At 39.8% G+C, this 20078-nt stretch overlaps 2 protein-coding genes across 2 annotated transcripts; one reads left to right on the top strand and one right to left on the bottom strand.

The window, feature by feature from the left end:
• The first annotated feature begins 6051 nt into the window (after positions 1 to 6051).
• hmga1a (high mobility group AT-hook 1a) lies at positions 6052 to 10546 on the top strand. The gene is made up of 5 exons (XM_053317902.1): positions 6052 to 6100; positions 6951 to 7069; positions 8128 to 8208; positions 9242 to 9295; positions 10240 to 10546. The coding sequence occupies exons 2-5, from the start codon at positions 6971 to 6973 to the stop codon at positions 10306 to 10308; spliced, it is 303 nt and encodes a 100-aa protein (XP_053173877.1). The 5' UTR covers positions 6052 to 6100; positions 6951 to 6970; the 3' UTR covers positions 10309 to 10546.
• A 2415-nt stretch (positions 10547 to 12961) lies between these two features.
• On the bottom strand, positions 12962 to 17483 carry smim29 (small integral membrane protein 29). The gene is made up of 5 exons (XM_053317635.1): positions 17405 to 17483; positions 16464 to 16761; positions 16243 to 16268; positions 16004 to 16109; positions 12962 to 14576 (listed from the first exon to the last, which is right to left on the bottom strand). The coding sequence occupies exons 2-5, from the start codon at positions 16569 to 16571 to the stop codon at positions 14508 to 14510; spliced, it is 309 nt and encodes a 102-aa protein (XP_053173610.1). The 5' UTR covers positions 16572 to 16761; positions 17405 to 17483; the 3' UTR covers positions 12962 to 14507.
• Between the last annotated feature and the right edge of the window lie 2595 nt (positions 17484 to 20078).

The raw sequence follows: 20078 nt of genomic DNA on the forward strand, positions 1-20078 counted from the left end.
ACAAGATGGTGTCATTTCTCAAAGATGTCACATTTTGTTTTCCAAACCTAATCTGTGTCTGCTACCTGTTGGTAAAGAGGGCAGCATGCGTTGCTTCTACCATGATTACAGATACTTATTCTACATCCACAGGTACTTAAATAAATCAGCTTTAGTACATGGTTTCTAAAAACAAAATAGACATTTATTTTAATGTGTTGAGACAGTTAGTGAACTGGACAGTCCAGATTTAAAACCATGCAAATCTGACATATTTAAAAAGCCATCACAGAAATGCTGTCAGCTTGAAGACTGCTGCACTGTAGCTGACCCAGACCTCTGACCTCCCTTTAGAGGCCCGGGCAAAGAGAGTTTGCCTTCAGGGATGAATAGCTCTTATACCAGAAATAATAAAGCCAGTGTGTTTTTAATATTTAATCACCCAAAGCTCCACAGTATCGCATGATTCATGGAAATAATATACATATGAGTGAGTTGTCTGGGTGTGATTAATTTAATGAATGAACTGATGGAAACTGAGCATTATAACTTTTTCAAAAATGCACATTTTGTCTCTAAGATTAAAAGAGTTTTGAAAGCTCTTGATTCTCATAGAGCAATAAATTAAAATAAATTAAAATGAAACCTACTAAGACAGAGACCTATTGGCATGTTGTTGCCAAGGGAAGTTTCAAATATGGCACTGTTTTCACCCTTAGAAATTTCACAAGCTTGAGTCACAGTATGACTGATGCACCCAAAAATCTCAGGATGTGGAGATGAAACTATTTGAAAGGGAGAGTGGAACATTGACTCAGTGACCGACGTACGGAGGTGAAATTAGGTAGTGTAAGAGCGCCTATTATTCCCTGCATATAGGAGTTTTACATAAATACAGTGCTGTGTTCACTAAACAAGCAGCATGCGCTACTTCCTGTGTTTGTGTGAGTCAGATACTACTCATGAGAGGACTGAATCAGCCGGGCCCCATCCCCCGCCCACTAACCTCCATCCGCCCCCTCGCAAGTATAAAAGACACCCACACACATGTTCCCATCTCCGCCCACCTTGCCTTTCAACTGCTCCCACACTTTTCCTATCCCCTCCCAACGGATTTTCTCTCTGTCCTTCTCTCCTGCTTCTTTCTTCCTTCTTTTTTTTTCTTTTTTTCTTCAAACCCTCTTTGGAGGACGAGAGGGAGGATGTGAGTGGCGTGTGTGTGTGTGTGTTAGTCATGTTCAGGCTCATCCAGGGCCAACAGCAGCACAAGCAGGGGGAAACCCAGGCACAGGCAGGAATAGGATGTTTTGTCCACATCTGTTAGTTGGTTTGGCTGCAGCACTCTTGCGGTTTACACAGCGCCTAAAAATGGATTGCTAGAATGAGCGAGAGAGCATGCTGGAGGGGAAGACGGATGAACATATAGGAAGAGGGGAAAAGGGCAGGAGGACATAGGTGGGGGGAGGGGTGAGCATGCCAAAGTGGGCCAAGACCAGACCCCCCCCCCCCCCCACCACCACCACCACCACCACCACCCACCTCCCCCGATGGTTAATAGGATTCCGTCTGCCCTGAGCTGCTGCAGAGTTCATGAGCCAGGAGACGACTCTGAAGAGGGCGTCTGATGTGGAAGTGTTTGTCTCTTGTAAAATTTGATTAGCATTTAAATTCAAACTGACTCATCGGCTTGTTGCACAGTTTCCTTGTGGCACATGTTAAAATCGGGTCATTCCAGTGCAGAAAACATTATACTAATATAAGTCAATGTAAAGTAAATTGAAGTGATATGCTGACCCTGATGAATCTCTCAGCCTCTTTTTTTAAATGTAAAGATCTAAATGAAGTGACCACAATGATAGTCAAAAGTTTTGATTGAGAGGATGAATTCATAAATAAGTTGGCTGTATTTCAGAAGGATTTGCACCTGATTGTACTTGTTTTTTATTTTAAAACACCTATTTTGTTGTTTGAGGATGCTCAGTTATGTCTTTTAAAATTATTTATTTCCTTGAAAGACTTGACTGGACAGAAGCATTTTGGGTTGAAATTGCTATAGACTGATAATATTCAGTTCTTGGCTGCAATTTTCTGCTCGTTGGGAATGATCAAAATTAAGCAAATGAAACATGTATAAATAATGAGAACTGCTCTAAGAGAACATTCAAATATTTTAATGTCATATTGCAAAATCGCACTCATTCATTGAAAGATCGTTCTCTTGATAAATGATTCTGCTCCGTTATCAGCTTCAGATTTTGTAATTTTGGAACCAACTTTTTTTTTTTGCTGCACATCTAAATGTTAAATGCTAATGTTTGTTTAGCATCATCACTGATCAGTTACACTGTCCAGTCCCCTCATTGGTCTCCAGGTGGTGCCAGTGGCTGAGAAGGACAACATTCCTCCCAGAAACACACATACACACACACACACACTCACACACACACACACACACACACACACACACTGTGGACCTATTTCCCTGTCTCCATCCAGATTCTGAGGGGCTGGGTATGGCAGAGATGTGTGAGGGTGTGGGGGATGGGGCTGAAGTAGTTGGGGAAGATAGAGAGGAAGGAAGTGAATAGAGTGAGAAATGGGGAAGGAAGGGGGTGGCATGCAAGGCAAGCACATGCTGAGCAGAACATTGGACTCATTGAGAAAAGCGCTCTCTCCATTCATGCCCTATCCAATCCCCTTTTCACCAAGTTCCCACTCTCCTCATCATGTACGTACAGTATATTGATATCTATCCGCTATCTGCAGATGACAAAAGCTTTGATGCGACAAACTAATCTAACGTGTTTATTTTTTCTTCATGTATTTATTTATTGTCAAGTTATTTGAGATCTTCTCCGACAAGGAGGTGAAATACACACAGAGACGACAGCAAATGTTCAACTATTCAACAATTTTTAGGCACTCTACATTCTCAGTATCTGTTTTCAATTGCGTAGAGGACCCATCAACTCCAGATGGGCAGTTCATTTACATCAGAAACCCCTTGTGTGAAAGTATCAGTTGGTGGTTTGATTAGAGCACAGTCAGGCGTGTTTCTATACCATCTTTGTTTCCACCACACCCGTGCTACAGACATCAGATGTTTATCTACTTCGAATGCAAAATGGTCACCGCTTAACACCTGCGGAAGGGTCCACCTATACCTATTATACCTATGTGAACGTAACAGGCAGCAGTAGTAGGCAAGGTAGTTTTATTACTTATTAACTGAGCCAGAGACATCATCAGGAATACATTATGTCCTATGTAGAGGCACGTAAACCTACCTATACTCAAGGGTGAAAGTAACCCATACTTACATATATTATTGTTTCCATTTGGTATTCAAGTGACTTTTGTGATTTTTTTTACTGTAATAATGTGTACCGCTTAAACTAAAATCACAGCAATTACAGTTGTTGCCTGCCCTGCATAGGCATTGGAGATTAAACAACTGCACAGCAATTTGAAGTGACCAATTAGCCAGAAGACCAGAAGAATAATCTGGCTGTGATTTATTCCACTTTATTTTGTGTAATTATGTTGTTGTTGTTGTTTTTTTACCCTAAAACTATGTGAACTCTGCCCTTTAGTATTAGCCTTACAGATTCCTGAAAATTACATCCAAAATGTTCTTTCTTACATCAAGGGATTTGTTTTTAGTTTTTTTTAATGTAACCTTTTTTTTTTACTACAAAGCTTCACAATTGGAAATCCTTTTAGTCACTAGTGTCCTTGCAAACACAGGCAGCAATAATAGTGAAATAACACCAGACAGAAAACACAAAATATACCACAATCATAAAATCAAGCTTTAAATTTAGCAAAATAAACAGATGAACGTTTCCATAGAAACACTCAATAAACAAACACAAGTGTCTAAAACCATAAAAAATAAAGAAATTCGAACTAAAGAAAATGAGCCTAACACACTGAGATTCTACAATACCATAAAATATCAGCATTCAGAAGATAAACACATTCTGCAGCAATGATTTAAATTCACAGACAGATTTTAGGTCATCTGTGTCTGCAGAAACTTTCCAGGCACCAGCACCAGCATCCTGAATTCAGTAAAAATATATATATCACCTGGTTCAGTGAGGACTTTGGGAACAGTTAATAAAATTAGTCCTGACAGCATAGCTGTTCACACATTTTTGTTGAATCACTTTTCTAGGATAAGGTGCCAGTAACCCCAAAAATGGCTGATACCTCAAATATTTACTAAGTATTTTAAGTAAAATACCAGTACAGCACTTCTACTTCAGTGAGACTTTGTAGCAGTTTTTATCTAACACCCCCACAGTTTTATTTACAGACTGCTGTTTACCTTCCTTTCTAGCTTGGCATGGATTTAAATAATTTTACTGCATGCATAAAAATCCCACTAAACACTGTGAAACAATCACAAATGGCCACAGAAAAGATCAGTGGAGGAATGCAGCTAAGTACATTTATATTTGAGGTATTTAATCTTTACTTAGCATTATTTTCATTCACTCCATTCCAGTGGATTATAAAGAAATATTGGGCTTTTTGTGCTTCTACATTTACCTTACAGCTAGCTACTATTCATATGCTACATACAAAACAAATAATCAGTGTATCATTGTTTTAGATTAAACTACACAACAATATGTGAAGAAGATTTGAAAAAATCACCTCAGCCAAATCTAACACTAAAATCTACTGGTGCAGGAAGTACTCGGCTGCTGTAGCAATACTACTGTAGTAATACTACTGTGGTACAAATATACTCAGTTATAAGTCAAATTCAGTTCTTATAAGGAAAGGTGCAGAAGTATGGCTGGCAAAATGTATTCTCTAAGCTGATCCCTACCACAGTAGAGCATGTATATTATTACAGCTGTAAATTGTATTTTGTGGTAGTTTGTCAATGTGAATGTAATTCAAATTATTTCATATACTATTGAGATGTTTTAGAGTATATTTTATAACATCATCATCATCATATTTAGCATCCTAATTATACAAGCTAATTACATGTTTTGAATGTTAAACCTTTCACTTTCTTATTAAAGTGACTTCAAATCAAATAAATATGAAATGTAGTAGAGTAGCATCAAATAAAGCAACTTAAGTATCAAGTATCTGAAAACTGCCCACTGCTGTGTAAAATACTTAATTAGTTACTCCACTGGTAAAAATCCTAGTTACAATGTATCAGTGATAATAATCCTATGATGTAATAGAGTAAGTAAGTAACACTTACAAAAGGGCATTTTCTGCTAATGTTACGATATACTTTTAATAAAGGAACACTTTTACTTGTATTACAGAGCAGTTTTTCTATGTTTCCTACTTTAAAGGTTCAGAATGATTCTCTTCTACCATTGTAATATAAAAATACTTGGAGCACATACAGAAGAAGAAACACCTTTTTTGGTGGAGCTGAAACCTGGCTTGTGTTTATATTGGGGGGAGTTCATAGTTCACTCACCATCACTGTGGAGACTGAGGTATGTGCTGGTGGTTAAATGTATAGAAACTCAGCAACAATCCGGTTTTTTTTTTCTTTTTTGGTGAAAGTATATTTAGCAACTTTTACTCATGTATTTTCAGTGTTTTGATTTGTGATCAAACCTGTGTGTGTGTGGGTGGAGGAGGGGGCGTCCAGGATGGGGAGGGAGGGAGGGAAGAGGAGGAGGAGGAGGAGGGGGGGGGGGGGGGGTGGGCTCTTCTGGTACTGTTGGTGGCCCATTTATCATATCTCCGCCCTCCGTGTTTCAGCTCCCATGAGGGCGGCTCTTTAAATTGCCCCAAAACTCCTCCTGGCTGGCGCCTTTTTTCCTTTATCTGCAGGAGACGCACATGCTATTTATAGGACGCCGTTGGAATAAACCTCTCAACCTGCTGGTAAGAGATTTAAAGTACATATCTACTTGTTAAAAATCGGTCCTCTTCCTTTCTAATTCATAACTGTTTTTTTAACGGTGCATGAGCTGGGATTTTAAAGGGGCGGGCTGTGTGTTGTCTGACGAATAAAAGCTGTAGCCTATAGATCGGTGCAAGGCTTTTTAACCGGGTACAACCAGCCAGGCTTAAAGGAAACATTTCGTCTTAAATTTAGAGTAGAGGTTATTACCGAGGGATAAAGGTGAGTGCAAGCAAGGCGGCGGCGGACCAGTGAAACTTTGCATGCTCGGCGAGTTAGAAACGTTTTGTTTTAATGTATTTTTTTTTGTACTGAGCCGGAGCTCCGGCGAGAGGAGTCTGCATGCTTTAAAACGTGAACCCGTCTTTTGTTGGCCGGGGCTTTCGCTACAGAAAACGAAGCCAACCGCTTGCATTTTCTGTCTCTCTCTCTCTCTCTGTCTATCTATCTCTCTTTTTTTTCTTTTTTTTTTTAAATGTGAGCGTCCATGCAGGAACGGTTTTTAAGCCTGCAACTCCCACTACCGAGCACACACCAGCCATTGTGTGTGTGTATGTGTGTGTATGTGTGTGTCGGTGGATATATCTCTCCACGACCCCGGTGTGTGTGTGCTGTGCAGACATGCTGAGATATAGTTTCATGCGCAGGCCCGATCACCGGCCACAACAACTACCGAGCAGAAAGCGGGCCTCTATAAAACATGGTCGGTGCGTGAAGGGAGCGTCGGGTTTAGTAGTCTTTTTTTGTGCAGATCTGTGCGGCCTCTCACTGCCTGCTGGGTTTCGCCAATATCATGCAAGCCGGTTTGATGTCAATCCCTTGTTTGTATGGCGCCGTCGGCTAGTGTAATGGAGCACAGATGAGACCGAAATAGACCTGGAAATAAGCGCGGATTAATTGAGTTATTAGACCCGTTACCGGTGTGCGGTTATCCCGGCTCATTTTTGGTTTGTTGTTGCGGTCAGTGAGTTTAATGGCGCGAGCGTTTTTTTTTTTTACTGTGTGCTGCATGCGCGTGAACTCGACGCCTTGTCTTTTGCAGCCTGCCTGACCGGTGTGATTTATTTCCCAGGTCTGAAAAGCTAAGCAAACATGAGCGACAAGGGGACAGTCTCGCCGAAAGAGAAGGAGGCTACAGAGAAGAGGGGGCGTGGAAGACCCCGCAAGCAGCCCCAAGTAAAAACCTCTGACGTAAGTAGCACCAATCTATACTTCCAAGTTTGCCAATTATTATACATCAGGGTTTGCATGCACGAGGACACAATAGGCCCATGTGTTGTAGGGAAAGGACTTTTGAGGTGTAAAACTAGATTAACAAACCATAAGCTCACATCTGTTCCAGTTGAGACTGAGGTGACTCAGGTATATGATTGCAGGTAACATGCATATCCATGTCATAAGCTCCTGCTGTCCCACTGAGCTCTCAGTGAAATCAAGAATCAAGATATGACTGCAATGAGCCCTTGTGACCATTCGCTCACCCCTGCTCAGTGTAAGCGTAGACATCCACAACAAACTTCCTGTGTGTCTCACCGGTTTGTAAGCAACCTGTAATCCAACACCCCTAAACCGGTTTTACACCCCCCCCACCCCCCACCTCCTCACAACCACCCCACCCCATCCCACCACACTCACGACCCACCTCTGCCGGTCGTGTAATGGATGACACAGCAGAGTGGAAGCACAGAATGGCTCGTATAGCTGTCAGTCAGAGTGGTGTGTTTTAGTATTGAATTGCTCGGTTGCTATGAGCTGCGGTTGTAAACAAGCTGGTAATGCAACAAGAGATGCGTCTGTCATGACACGGCTTACAACCACAAATTATCACATGAATAAGCTACCTTATCTTGCATTGAATTTGCCTTTGCATTTTGGAGGTGATGGTAACCCCCTAAAAGATAACCCCTACTGCTCTAATTTAAAAAGTGCTGATGTTTTAGTCTCAGTGATATGTATAAGCTAATGTTGAGTTTTGTCTCATGAACATTTTAGTTGAATCTATCAACAGTTTCTTTCTATAGTTCTCCATGTCAGACAATGGCAACCTACTGTGTTGACCAGCTGTCAGCCTTTAAGTATGTGTCACGTGCACTGACCTTGAAAAGATCATTTTGTGTCATGTAGAAATGTGTTCATATCCATCCTGTGACCAAAATTATTGTGACCTAAATACATTTGTTTTTGTTATAAAAACTAAACATGCTGTACATTTCTGTGCTATGCTAACTTTACCACGACTGTCTTGTCAGGAACCCAGTGGGTCCCCTACTCCAAAGAGGCCCAGAGGACGACCGAAGGGCAGCAAAAACAAGACAGCCGGCAAGGGCAAAGTAAGTCAATGCTGTCTGCAGGCATGTTTTCACATGGTGACACGTCATGATTTCAGTGACAGTTGACATGATCTCTGAGCCAGAATGATGCCCAATTTAGAGATGGGGCACATCTTCATGATAGCACTGACACAACACTTGTCTTGCAAGCTCTTCCGTTTTCCTACTCTAGATTTCTTTTGGTTAATGAAGATTTTAACGGTAGCTAACCTCATCCTCTTAAAAGGATGTCCTGCTGTTTGCTTGTGATATATTGGTTGGCTGCAGTTTAGCTGCTTCCCCTCTTGGTGTCAAAAATAGCCGGGCTAGGGTTTCCCATTGTAAAGACCTTGGTTTACTGCCTTTTTTTTTTTTTTTTTTTTTTGAGTGATGCTCACTCTGTACTTCCTGTCCTCCAGCTTCCTGCAGCTTGTCATGCACAGTGCAGTGCAGGTGCAGAGGCCGCAAGACTGTTTCCAAGCTGACACTAAGCACCCCTCCGCCCCCACTCGGCACACAGTCCTAGTTCTTCTCTGCCTGTCGTCTCCATAGCAACAACTGATTTTCTCCCTCGCCCTGAACCCTCCAGCTCCCCTGTGCGCTCTGTCTTCACTGCTATGTATGGGAAAAGGAGAGGGAGGGGGCGAGAGTGAAACACACATGCATGTATGATATAGGTTTAGCAGCGAGAGCTGCAGAGGGTTTGTGTCTCTGCTCAGTTCCACCAGCTGTCTCTGAGCCTCAGACCAGGTGGCCAGCGAACTGGAGTGCCCTGTGTGCAGTTCCTGTCGGCCTTCCAGATAATAGCCAATGAACCCAATGCCCCCTTTCCATCTCTCTCATTGAAGAGCTACTACTGCCATCTGCAGGCAGCTAGAAGCAGAGCTCTGTAGAGATATGGATTGTTTATCCCATAGGTTTATGTCCTGATCGCCTTAACAAGTCTTGGTTTAACTGAGCAGATCAGCAGGTCACTGAGCATGAAGATCACAGCAAAATGCATTGTTGCGTCCCACCTGTATCTCTAATGTTGTACTGTTCTTTCCTTTTACAGGCAAAAGCAGCCCCATCTGCAGGGGGAAAACGCAGGGGAAGACCTAAGAAGGAGGTAAGAGTCCTTGGACGAACAGTGTAACATCAGTGCTCACATTTGTTAAACCATTCCTCTCCCAATTGAATTATGATTGGTATGTCTGCAGGGCAAAATTGCATTTTCCTAATTCCCTTGCTTGCCTCCTTCCTCTCAGATGGGTCATTTTTACTCATCACAGCTATTTTAGTTCTCGTGTGTTCATTTAGAGCAGCTGCTTGCTTGCTTGCACACCTGGTCATGTTGAAAGGCAAAGCTGAACCTGCACACAAAATTTCTCCAAATTTTAAATGCTAATATTCATTCAAATGTTTCACTGACAGCATGATTTTTTTTTTTTCATTAACATTATTCTTTCATTTTTTTAAACTGTGCAAAAAGTGAGTTGCCAGACCATATACAGCCAGTCAAAAAAGTGTGTTTTAATCTAGGAAGAAATTGCGGTCTTGTAGTAACATTCTGTCATGTGCATGAGTGGTTTGGGCGTACTCTGAAAGGAGGTCTGGATTGCATTAGTCACAGAAAGGAATGACCCAAAGTTACCCTCCTAACTAGTCCCCTCATTTTTATGAATGAACATCTTGGGCAGTAGTGTGTGTGAGAGGAGGAAAACGCAAGAGGAAAAGCAGGATGCCTCATTGTGACTCACCGCTCCTTTTTATGAATCACTCCTCACTACAGATGGCTCACCCTTCCCCTGGGTGTTCTTCATGCCACAGTGGTTTATCAAAGAGGTTTATAAAATTGTTTTGTTTTTCTTTTTTTTTTCTTCATGTTTGTACTTGGTGTTATTAAAAGTAAAGAGTCACGCGTTGAGGCATGAATCACAGGCCACTATTGTTGCTGAATGTTGATGGCTTTTTCCTTCTTGGGTGTAGCTGAGCCCTGACGTGATTTTTTATTTTTTATTTTTTTCTCTCTCTCTCTCCCTCTCTCTCTTCTCCCTCTCCTCCTTGTTGCAGGAGAAGGAAGAAAAGGCATCGCAGGAATCATCTGAGGAGGAGGAAGAGGAGGAGGAAGAGGACCAGTAATCCACAACGCATGCTACCTCACTCAACATACTGACTTACTGTTAACCAAGAACTGGGCTGTAACTCCAACACCAGTGCCACCACATGACCACTGTTCACGACAAAGCCCTCCTGCCAAAAGGAGGGTCAACACAGTACATATATCATGCAACAGCACTGGATAGAACGATGGACCTTGCTCAAGCATAGATCTAAGAATTACATGAAAGGTAACAGCCCTTTTCTCTACAGGTCATGTTATCACAAGTCTTTTATACTGGACAAAAGTGCGCTCTTAGGAGCCCGGATGTTTCTGTTTTTCCCCTAAAGATGGTTTGTAGGACATTTCCTCTGCTTAATGTTACTTATTTGTTGTACCCGCATCTGAGATGGTAGGGCATATAGATTTTTCTCCATGTTTTGTACTGGACAAAGGTGAATTTTACCTATACTTGCTGTTCTTTTTTTTTTTTTTTTTTTTTTTTTGTTTGTTTGTTTTTTGTGTTTGTGTGATGTGGTTAACCTATCCTTTGCATCGTATTATAGATGGAGTTGAACTTCAAGCGTTCGTTTAGGATGAGAATAGGTAACTGATGGTAGATGTGTTCTTTTTATGTCCAATCTGCGCGACTGACCCGTCCCCCCCCCCCCCTCCCCCCACACCCTCTCTCTCCTCTCTCCCTTTCTCTCTCTATCTTCCCCTCCTTCTCACCAGTAGAGCAGAATCACCTTTTACCACCTTCACCTTTCTCCCGTAGGACGTCTAGATTTAGTTACGCTTCTCAAACTTCCTTCTCAGTCCTTGGCGTGTAGTGGGGAGATGTAAAGTATATCGTTAGTAATCAGACTTACTGTTTTTTTTTGTTTGTTTTTTTTGTTTTTTTAGTTTCTGTTTTTTGTTTTTTGGGTTACATACCATTTAAGAAAACATGAGTGTGCTGCTTTTCATGTTATAATAAAACTCAAATCTTATGGTAATGTGTATGTTTTTAAGGATAGGGTCGGCAAAGTTCTAGGCTGAGAGCATCAGTGTCGTTTCTTCAGGGAGCTTTTACAAATGCTGTTACATCTTTTGTCTTCACATGGTCCTCAGTTTCCAAGCGCTCACTCAATCACTCATAAGGCAAACTGCAATTGGTCAAACACAGAGTTTGATTGTATAAAAAAAAAAAGGATAGTTGGTGGCACTACTATCCAACAGGTCTGTACTTTTTTTTTTTTTTTTTTTTTTTCCATTCCATTTAGCTCTCACTGCTTCACCTAGCTTGGTCCTCCTGTCATCACTTGGTACAGTAATATACTTTCTTGGTCTTTTTTTGACGACGTGTTGTATGCTGTCTGATACAGGAAAAAAAGAAAAGATGTTTGTTTGTGTATTTCTAAGTGTCAGGGAACCCTCGGTCACAGTCCACTTAACTGGGTTTTTCCACACACCTAAGCTGCTACAACCTCAGTTACGAAACCCGGAAAACTGCAAACAGGCAATACAAGGCCTGGAATATCATACCTCACTCAACAGCTTACTTTACCATATAATTGCATTTTAACTGGTTTCTGTTGTTTTTAAATGTAACCTCTGGCATGAGTTGGAAAGATGTCATTATTACAAAGTTTGTTGTTTTGTTTAGTTTGTTTTTTTGTTTTTTTTTAAACCTGACTGTAATGAGGTATCTAAGATGTCAAGTTTGTGATTGTGTACATGCGCAACACGGCTCGGCTCGTTCATAACCAGAGCTTGCAGACAGGTTGTGTTAAATGTGTGAAGCAAGTCAGGGAGACCTGTCAGCTTGACGACTGTGTTCGCTGACTGTGGTAGATTAGCAGGTGTGTTCCTTTTTAAAAAAAAAAAAAAAGAATTCTTCTGGTGCACTGAAATGTTTGGTTCAGATTTTCATGGACAAATGTTTGTGTGTTTGTGACAGACTGGGCGCTCTTTCCACTTAACTGTTCTGTCGGCCGCCATGTGTTTGACACTGCTGCACACGGCCACCCTCGCCATAACGCGTACAATGGTCATTTCATGTCTATTTTCAAAATCCTGGGACTACTCTTGACAATATCAGTTTTCATTTTACATACCAACCATCTACATACCGTTCATTTATATACTGTAAACTCATTAGGATGGGATCATTCTTTTTAATGTACACCGTATATAAATGTACAATGTCTATATTTCTATGGTGCCCTACAACAATTTGTATCAGAAATGGTCAATAAAGAGAATTTTCTTTGTCATTTTTCTCTCACTTTTTCTGAGGCATGTCTCCATTTTCGTAGTTTTCCTCCCAAAGTCTCATCATGCATGTTACATTACATTGTAGAGCTGCAACGATTTGCTGGTTCATCAATTAGCTAACCATTAAACTAATGGCCATCTACTTAAGTAATAAATCATCTCGGATTTTTCAAGAAAGTCAATTCCTTGGTTGCAACTTCTTTGACTGGTTTCTTCAGTCTATGATAATAAACTTAAATATTTTTTGGTGAATTTTGGTTAGGGCAACAGAAGACATTTGAGTACATCATCTTTCACTTTGAGAAACAGTGACCAATATTTTTCCTCATTTTATGGACTTCACTAAATTTGAGAAATGTAAAAGTCCACTAGGATCACTAGTGCGAACAACAATTACAACAAGACAAAGTTATATTACTTTATTTACATCTCCAATATTTGAATCAATAGCCTTCTCAATTATCTCTCAAAGCAACAATAGTACAACAGTCTGAAAGATGAAATTCATAACAGTGCTGCCAAATTCACATTTAAAATTTCCTTCAGTGATTCTTTGACTTTTCAAGTTCAACCTGAAATCAGAGCCTTCTATGAAGAGTTCACTAGGTTTGACCAGTGCAAATCCATCATGTTCACACAATAAAAATGTAAAAGCCTCACAATGCATAGAAAATGAAAAGTGAGATGTAAAGATGACTGGTGGAGCCCAGCATGTGCATGGGGATAAAGATGTTTCAAGGTCCTCGCTGACCACTGAAAACAACTTGTATGTAAAAGCTTACACTCACTCTGAAGCACCTCTATATGTCATACCTGATAATGTCAAAAGTTTGAGTATTAGCTGTCAGAGACATTTCTATACTCAACCACTACAATATATGACTTGTTAAACTTGTGTCCACCTTCAAGGACAGTTTAACAGTTATAGTGTATGTAGTTTACATTCACAAATGCAAAAGGCAAATAACGGTCAGGAAAGGATTCAATTCATTAACACACAAAAAAAAAGAAGAAGTTTGTCCAGTGCTTGATACAGTCAGACCTCTGGCATTCATCTGAATAGATTCTTCAGCTGGAGGTAAGTTTGTGCTGGTGCCATGCCTTGCAGACAGGACATATTTAGGGCACTAGTCACAGCTCATTTTGGGGATGAGAGGATGTTGGTATTATTTACTTCCATATCTGGCTTTTCATACCATTGATAGGAGTCATAGGATTTGGCTAAACCACAAAAAGATCCGGATTGTGTAGCAGCTACTTAAATTCTGAACAAATTAAAACCAAAGAGGGCGTGTTCATTCTTTTGAGTCAATTTGAAACTGAAATAAAGTTCACCAAACCCAACCTAATCCTGACAGCTTATTTTCATTCTTTTCAAACAGTACTTAATCAAAGAAGACTTATTTTGTATATGTATTATGTTGTAATGCACTGCAAATACCCTCCACACAACAAGCGATCTAGTTCACTAACCTTCTCACAGCAGGCGTAATGATTTTTATCTAGTGCACAGCATTTATACTCATACCACATCTTGAACACAGCCCCTAAATCATAGTCGGTGTGAATGCCCACTGCAACCCACAGGAACATAACTGCTTGCCGCATGTTGCCCACATCAACATTATATAATGTAAACAAAGTAAACCTACAGGAGCCTGTATCTTTAGAAAGGTTCCACCTTTCTTAAGTGAGATGTGTCACTGAATACCACAATAAAAAAAATGTCTGAATAAATAATTTCCAATAAATAAGTTTAGGCACACAGGATTGGCATCAGAACCTCACAAATGAACAGCCACTGAGTCCATACATTGCACAGGAAAAACAAAAATGCTGACTGTTGCTGATGTACTCAGAGATAACAGAAGATGGCAGCAAAAAAAAAACAAAAAAACAACTCATCAAACGTGACTGATGTCTGCAGCTAAAGGTCGTCTCCACTCTCAATGTTCTACTGTATGTTATGGTTTTATTACCATCATGCATTGACATCTTTGGTCAGAAGAGGGCGACGCTGTTGATAACTTCTGGCCCAACCTTGTACAACCTGAGGACATAAAATGCAAAGCACATTTTAGTGTTGCACAGTATTTCTTTAAAAAGGCATAACATAAGTAAAAAATATTGATTCAAATGAGGCCATATAACGTTCGACCTAACCACACACAGACCAATGGTGCTTGGTATCAACTCTGTGATATCAATCTATAATGACAGTTTCAGTTCTCAGAAAATTCTGATGTAGATATGTAGAGATATATTCTGACACATTTAAAAAGATAAGATTGAAAGCCGCCTGACAGGTTTTTTTGTCACTCCACTAAAATTATATTTGTATACCCAAAATGAAATGAAATATTGTTTCTCACCAGCTCCTGTCAGTGCATTAAAAAATAGTAATAAATATGTATTAATGACATTTAATTTGTGCATTAAGACACATTTGAAATGTTTCAAAATAATATGTCTCTCCAGAAAATGTTTTCGAAACAGAGACACTGTTTCTGGAAAGACATGTTGCCTTTAAGATTTTAAGCACCGCAAATTCAATTCACTTTCTCTGTATTGGATTAGCAGAAAAACTATCTTCAAGACTAAATACCAGTAGGAGTAAATGATACAATGTGTTGTGTGATTTGAGTGGAGTGACCCTTTAAAAATGACATATCAATAGTCACTTAGCCCAATACAGAACTTGATATGATGGCACTTTTCCCATTTTACATTTTCACAAATTTGAAGTCAAACTTTTTTTTCCCAGTTTTGTGCATAGTCAACATTGCCACCTAGTGTTTCTCATGACTCATTGCATTTTAGAATTATTGCAATCAACCAGGAAAACCAAAATCTCCAAAACTAAGATATGTATACCACCACGAGTATCAGAAGATCTTCAGGGGAGGAGTCAGGGCATTCTTGGTGTGACCTTAAGGTAACATGACAGCTACTTGTACTTGCTCACGTAGGCTTTACTGGTTTTTAGAAAAGCCTTAAATTACACAAAAGGTCAAATTTTGTGTAGAAACAATTGTGTCAGAAGTGTGAAGGCTTGCAGATAAACTTTCTTTACTATACTCCTACTATTGTATGCTCTACCGTACTAAGTGCATTCTTTTGTATGTGAGGGAGGAAGTAATAAGTGAGTAAACAATTGAGGAACTGTTGCTCTGAGTAAATGGCGGAACCAGGGGCAACCACACAGATAGAAAGTATATACTGTGAGAAAACAAGGTGTGGTGGATGTGGTTTACCATTGTCCTTTGTTGAAAATGTGTTCAATTGTATTAAGATCAAGCATGCATACCAGTTGAGAGAACACATATCTTCCTCATGGTAAAATGATTCAAAAAATTCTTCAATTTGACTCAGAAAATCTAATTTTCTTGATGGTGTTTCATCTGATTTCACACTGACAACGTATCCCACATGCAGATAAAAATGTCCAGAGGGTTGCAAACCAGTGGTGTATCATACCCTTGTGTCTTCTTCTCTCCACAACATTTCTTGTTCAGCTTCATTCAGCTCTTCTGATGGATCATATGTGTAAACTGGTAACAGCTGATGACGGAGTCTGTCAATTCTTAGGGGGCCAAAAAATAAATAAAAGGAAGAGAGACTTCATTAATCACACAGTTGCAGAAGTGATACAATCAAGTTTATCATAAAAGCACTGTGCTGTGAAATCAATAGATGCATTAATCAAAAGTCTTTACCTTCTTTTCTTACGTATATACATGACCTGAAACACAAAATAAAGAGGGTTATACATATACAGTTTACATATTATAAGTCTGTCAATTTTGACTTTTCATGGTGCCTTTTAATTGATGGTATTATTTTCACTAAACTTAACATATTCCATATATGACAGCTTGTAGGAGCAGCATATTTTTCAGAAAGCCAGCTCTGTATCCTGTGCCATCAAGCCACTTACCACAGCTGCAGCTATTCCTGCGATGGTGATGAGGAGAAATGGCACCAACACATAGCTGACGGCCACATCCCCATCTATGATGGCAGGGGGCTGAGTAGTACTGTTCATTGCATATGTTCAGTTAAGGGGGACACAGGGGGCTGCTTGTGCAGGGCCTTTACAAGCAGCAGACCCCTTCCTGGTGTCAGACACTGTGCAGCGGATCTCTCCTCAAGCTGCCCCTTTGTTGTTTATGCCTCATCCTTTTCACTCATGTGACTACCTCGTGGTATCACTGCCTTTACTAATCAGAAGAAATCTGTGAAAATACACACGGAAAAGGATTTGCACGTCGTTACAAGCATATCTGGGGCGTCAAAAAGGTCACACGATGGCAGATACGTGACTCTCATTGAATATTACAGGAAGCAGCAGAACAATGATCCCAATTATAAAATAATCTAAATATCCAATGAGTGAACACATGCAAAAAAAATTATATATATATATATATATACACAATCAAGCTGTTCTAAATTTTCTGCACTGGCACCGTTGAGGAAAGCTTCACCATTTATTCATGTGGGCCAACTCAGTGTGCAGCAAACATGACATGTCTTGTGATCTCAGTTGAAGCCCCTGCTTACGTTAGCAAGCAGCGTTACATGTCACTTTTTTACTGCGGTCAGTCGGTTTGCTGATGTTTGCTGATTTTCTATATATTACAGTAGAACAAAGCAAAGTATGACTATTGCATTCAATTACGTTTTCTGTTTAAAAAAAAAGCTCCTTAGCTGCTCGCCTCTAGCTAATGCTATAAGTTATAAACAGCTCCCGTTAGCTGCGCTGGAAGATGACGCTGCGACTGAAGTTGATTGACAGCATAAACAAGCTAAAGCTGATTTATAACGAGACACAATACGCCTGTCTTTCATTTTAAATAAATACAAGTATATCCTTACCCACTGCTCAAAGAACCTCTTTCCAGTAACGTTGTGTTATGGTTTGTTTGTTCCGCAGCACTGACAGCTTATCTTCCACTAGCAGCATCAACGATGATACTTCCTGTCTGCAACAGTCCTTCAGAATAAAATCCATGCCGCCGTTCACTCGCGTTTGTTGCAGCCATATACAGTCTATGGTTGCAGCGTTATTTTCCCCACAGACCACCACAATAAAAGAGGCGGCTTTTAAACTGTCAGGACCTCGGACTACAAACAAGGTCATTGTTGGAGAGCATAGACTATTTACATGTAACTGCGTTAGGTAATTTAATTACAAAATAAATGTAACTGTAATCCGTTACAGTTACTGTGAAAAAATGTGTAATTAAATTAAAGTGATTTATTAAAATGTTGATAACAAAGGAGGTTAGGCTACATCTGAAGTCTGACCTTTAAGATTTGCTCAGGAGCATTTTATTCTATTTTTTTGATATTTAACATGTTACTGAATAAATATGTTTTGAATTCTTTGAAAGTGAAAAGTGTTCCGTTATAACATGAAAACTATCACGTTTTAACGTGATAGTGAAACTTTTACTCTGAGGAAACGGTGTGTGGAGAACTGATAGTAAACGTGGCTCTTTAACACGATTTAAATTGTACTTCATGCTTGGGTTGAGACATGACGAGACTGGGCACAGTGGGTGATACAGTGATGAAAATGCTTACACTGAGAAGGATTTTAAAATGCATGGGGCTCTATGAGGGTCGGATTCAGTTATCCAGCTTTACACAGAAGGATGGATGAGTCCGATCATTCATCTGCTGTAGGAGGAGCCACCTCAGCCCACATGCACAAGTTAAGGAGCAGTCTAACCAGGGACATTATGGTCTAACCTTCCCAACCCTGCTGACAGGACACATCAAACTACAAACAAGTTCAAAGATGACATGAGGCAGATCTAAGAGTTGGCCAGATACAGGGCTAAACCCAGAACATCCAGAGCCAGGGCCTTTTTCTTTTTTTTCCTGATGGTTCACATGTTCAAACTTTAATTCTAGTCTATACTATACATTTTATGACTACTGCAAACAGTACATTTATCTTGGTCCTTATTAACTATCTTCCAAATAGAATGCACATAGAAATAAGATGAATAAGGCATTGGATCAAAAGGAAAACTAAAAAATATTACATTAATTTTAAATTACATTTCACTCTGTACCACTGCCTTAACTGAGATTTCTTCATAAGTTTCTCTCTTGATCACAGTTGTTATAAGCAAATTCGGACTGCAACAAGATTTTTTTTTTTTTTAATTCTGGGCTTTTGAGAAAATATTAGGGGGCTGCAGCCTGGAGTCAAAAGCACCCCCTAGCTCCACCCCTGATTATGACTTTCTTTTATTCATTTTCGGTAATATGAATAATTATTAAAGTGTGACATGTAAACTCCATACAGGAATTCCATTCAGTTCAGCATGGGAGCCACCCTGCTACCCATAGAAATTGCTGTGATGGTTGTGCACTAAAACTCAGGAGAACTTGAGGTTGAACTTTGCCATACAGAGTGAATTTTATTACATATTCACAGACAAAGCGTTTTACTCCTCATCATCATCAGACAAACAGGAGCAGTAGAGTTTCCATCTCAAGGCAGAGAAGAAACCTTTCTTATTCTTCTTAGGGTCACTGACATCTGAGAATCAAAAATATAGTCGATGCTTTAGCCAAGTTTGAAGGAAATATTTAAAAAGGAGAGTGGAAGGTCACAACAAGTCAAACAGTGCAGGTGAATATTTCCTACCAGAAGAGTTCAAGCTAACGGGAGCAGGAGTTTCAACACAGCTGTTTGGAGGAACCACTGGTATAATTATGTTGGCATAATCCACATATGGCAACATATCAGTGGCACTATCAGTGATGGACTCGAGACCACTATGATAACATAAGTCGTGTTCTGTCACAGATTCCAGTATGAGGTCTCTATCATCCTTCACCGGCTGAAATTTGGCCAACTTGTCCTGCAAAGTCTGGAGACTACATACACGCACATATACACAGAGAGTCATTGTTAATCCATGAGTCAAGAGCATAGACTGTATAGGTCAAGAGTCCTTTTTAAAGGAAATAATCTGGTCTATTGACCATGTGTTCAAACCTACCTGTTGGAATTACAGAACTATGAATTTTGAAGCAGTAATTGACAAGTTTCTAAATGTCATCATGGGATCCAGATGACATTTTGAAACTTGCAGAAACCAAACTAGAATAACAGAGCTTTTGGGAAGGTCACTCTCATGAATGGACTTACTTATATAGACATTTGATTTATGTCTAATGATCAAAAGCAGTCTGAGACACTAGGAATCAACTCATTTGTCACTAATTGTAATAACACACGTATAGGTGGAGTCTGGGGGAGCATTATTACTACCTGGTATTTCTCATATCTATACTTCACAGGCTCTCAGGAAGAAAGTATTTTCCAAACAGTTGAACTATTCCTTTAATATCTGCAGTTGGTTTGCTTCATTGCGATGACAAATAGACTACTGCTACTACAGAATTCATTTAGAGGTAGCATTATTCTGCCTCCAGAGAGCATGAGAAAAAGAAGTAAAAACATTTGTTTTAGGTTTTGGGTCAGGTTTCCTGTTCTGAATCAAGCTATTGACAGGTGTTGTTTAGC

The sequence above is a fragment of the Scomber japonicus genome, chromosome 4, assembly GCF_027409825.1.
Source record: "Scomber japonicus isolate fScoJap1 chromosome 4, fScoJap1.pri, whole genome shotgun sequence".
NCBI classification, from domain to species: Eukaryota; Metazoa; Chordata; class Actinopteri; order Scombriformes; family Scombridae; genus Scomber; species Scomber japonicus.

What these genes read in the sequence shown, in the direction of transcription:
- hmga1a (XM_053317902.1), top strand. Translation starts at nt 6,971, where the DNA reads ATGAGCGACAAGGGGACAGTCTCGCCGAAAGAGAAGGAGGCTACAGAG. An exon ending in CCCAAGTAAAAACCTCTGAC is followed by an intron (nt 7,070 to 8,127) that starts GTAAGTAGCACC and finishes CTGTCTTGTCAG; the next exon opens with GAACCCAGTGGGTCCCCTAC. An exon ending in AGACAGCCGGCAAGGGCAAA is followed by an intron (nt 8,209 to 9,241) that starts GTAAGTCAATGC and finishes TTCCTTTTACAG; the next exon opens with GCAAAAGCAGCCCCATCTGC.
- smim29 (XM_053317635.1), bottom strand. Translation starts at nt 16,571, where the DNA reads ATGAACAGTACTACTCAGCCCCCTGCCATCATAGATGGGGATGTGGCC. An exon ending in CAGGAATAGCTGCAGCTGTG is followed by an intron (nt 16,269 to 16,463) that starts GTAAGTGGCTTG and finishes TTTGTGTTTCAG; the next exon opens with GTCATGTATATACGTAAGAA. An exon ending in TATATACGTAAGAAAAGAAG is followed by an intron (nt 16,110 to 16,242) that starts GTAAAGACTTTT and finishes TGGCCCCCTAAG; the next exon opens with AATTGACAGACTCCGTCATC.